The sequence below is a fragment of the Nicotiana sylvestris genome, chromosome 2 (genome assembly GCF_000393655.2).
Source record: "Nicotiana sylvestris chromosome 2, ASM39365v2, whole genome shotgun sequence".
Taxonomy (NCBI): Eukaryota; Viridiplantae; Streptophyta; class Magnoliopsida; order Solanales; family Solanaceae; genus Nicotiana; species Nicotiana sylvestris.
The window spans coordinates 144,466,498-144,467,904 of record NC_091058.1 but is presented as its reverse complement, the minus strand read 5'-3'; the positions used below and the strand labels follow the sequence as shown (position 1 = coordinate 144,467,904).

The following is a 1,407-nucleotide window of genomic DNA, read 5'->3' as shown; positions in this document are numbered from 1 at the left end:
ACACCAGTCCTAGTCCCGTCGGAACTTGGGAGACCTTTGCTACTCTATCTATTTGTACTAGATGGGGCTTTCGGCTGTGTTTTGGGACAACATGACGAGACAGGAAGAAAGGAGCAAGCCATATATTACTTGAGTAAGAAGTTCACACTTTACGAAGCACGGTATTCTCTGCTAAAACGCACTTGATGTGCTTTGACATGGACAGCTCAGAAATTGAGGTATTACTTCTGTGCCTATACCACATACCTCATATCAAGAATTAATACTCTGAAGTAAATCTTTCAGAAGCCTATGTCTACCAGGAAGTTAGCCAAATGGTAGATATTGTTAAGTGAGTTCGATATCATCTATAACTCAGAAGCCAGTCAAATGACAAATGTTGGCAGATCATCTTGCAGGAAATCCTATGGGAGGAGAATACAAACCATTAAAAATGTATTTTCCTGACGAAGAAGTGTCATTCGTAGGAGAAGTCATTACTGAAGGTTATGGCGGTTGGAGAATGTTCTTCGACAGAGCTGCAAACTTCAAAGGAGTGGGTATTGGAGCGTTCTTGGTATTAGAGATAGGTCAACACTATCTGGTATCCGCAAAGCTTAGGTTTCCATGCACCAACAATATGGCAGAGTATAAGGCTTGCATTATGGGGCTCAATTTGGCCATCGATATGAATATACAAGAGTTAATGGTAATTGGTGACTCGGATCTTCTGGTACATCAGGTTCAAGGAGAATGGGCTACGAAAAACACCAAGATACTACCATATATGTATCGTGTGCAAGAACTGATAAAGAGGTTCACAAAGATAGAATTCAAACATGTTCCCAGAATTCAAAATGAATTTGTAGACGCACTGGCCACCTTGTCATCAATGATACAACATCCAGACAAGAATTTCATCGATCTCATTCCGGTGAAGATCCATAATTAGCCAGCTTACTATGCTCATGTTGAAGAAGAAACAGACGGAAAACCTTGGCTCCACGACATCAAGGAATACTTGGGAAAAAGAGAATACCTAGAACAGGCGAACCATACTCAAAAACTCACACTGTGCAGGTTGTCAAATCATTTCTTCTAGAGCGAAGGAACCCTGTATAGAAGAACTCCTGATCTGGGATTGTTAAGGTGTGTTGACACAAAAGAGGCTTCCAAATTGCTCGAGGAGATACGTGCCGAAAACTGCGGATGACACATGAATAGTTTTGTTCTAGCCAAAAAGATACTCAGAGCTGGATATTTTTAGATGACCATAGAAACAGATTGCATCCGATATGTCCAAAAATGCCATCAATGCCAGATACATGTAGACATGATAAGGGTACCACCAAATGAACTCAATGAAACAAGTGCACCTTGGTCTTTTTCTGCCTGGGGAATGGAAGTCATTCATCCGATCGAGCCCCA

General features: G+C 41.3%; 1 protein-coding gene across 1 annotated transcript; it reads left to right on the top strand.

Annotated features, from left to right (window-relative positions):
* The first annotated feature begins 376 nt into the window (after positions 1-376).
* On the top strand, positions 377-931 carry LOC138885717 (uncharacterized). Its single transcript, XM_070166694.1, has one exon. The coding sequence runs from the start codon at positions 377-379 to the stop codon at positions 929-931; it is 555 nt and encodes a 184-aa protein (XP_070022795.1).
* The last annotated feature ends 476 nt before the right edge of the window (positions 932-1,407 follow it).

Excerpts from the sequence above, each read along its gene's own strand:
- LOC138885717 (XM_070166694.1), top strand. The coding sequence starts at position 377 with ATGTTGGCAGATCATCTTGCAGGAAATCCTATGGGAGGAGAATACAAA.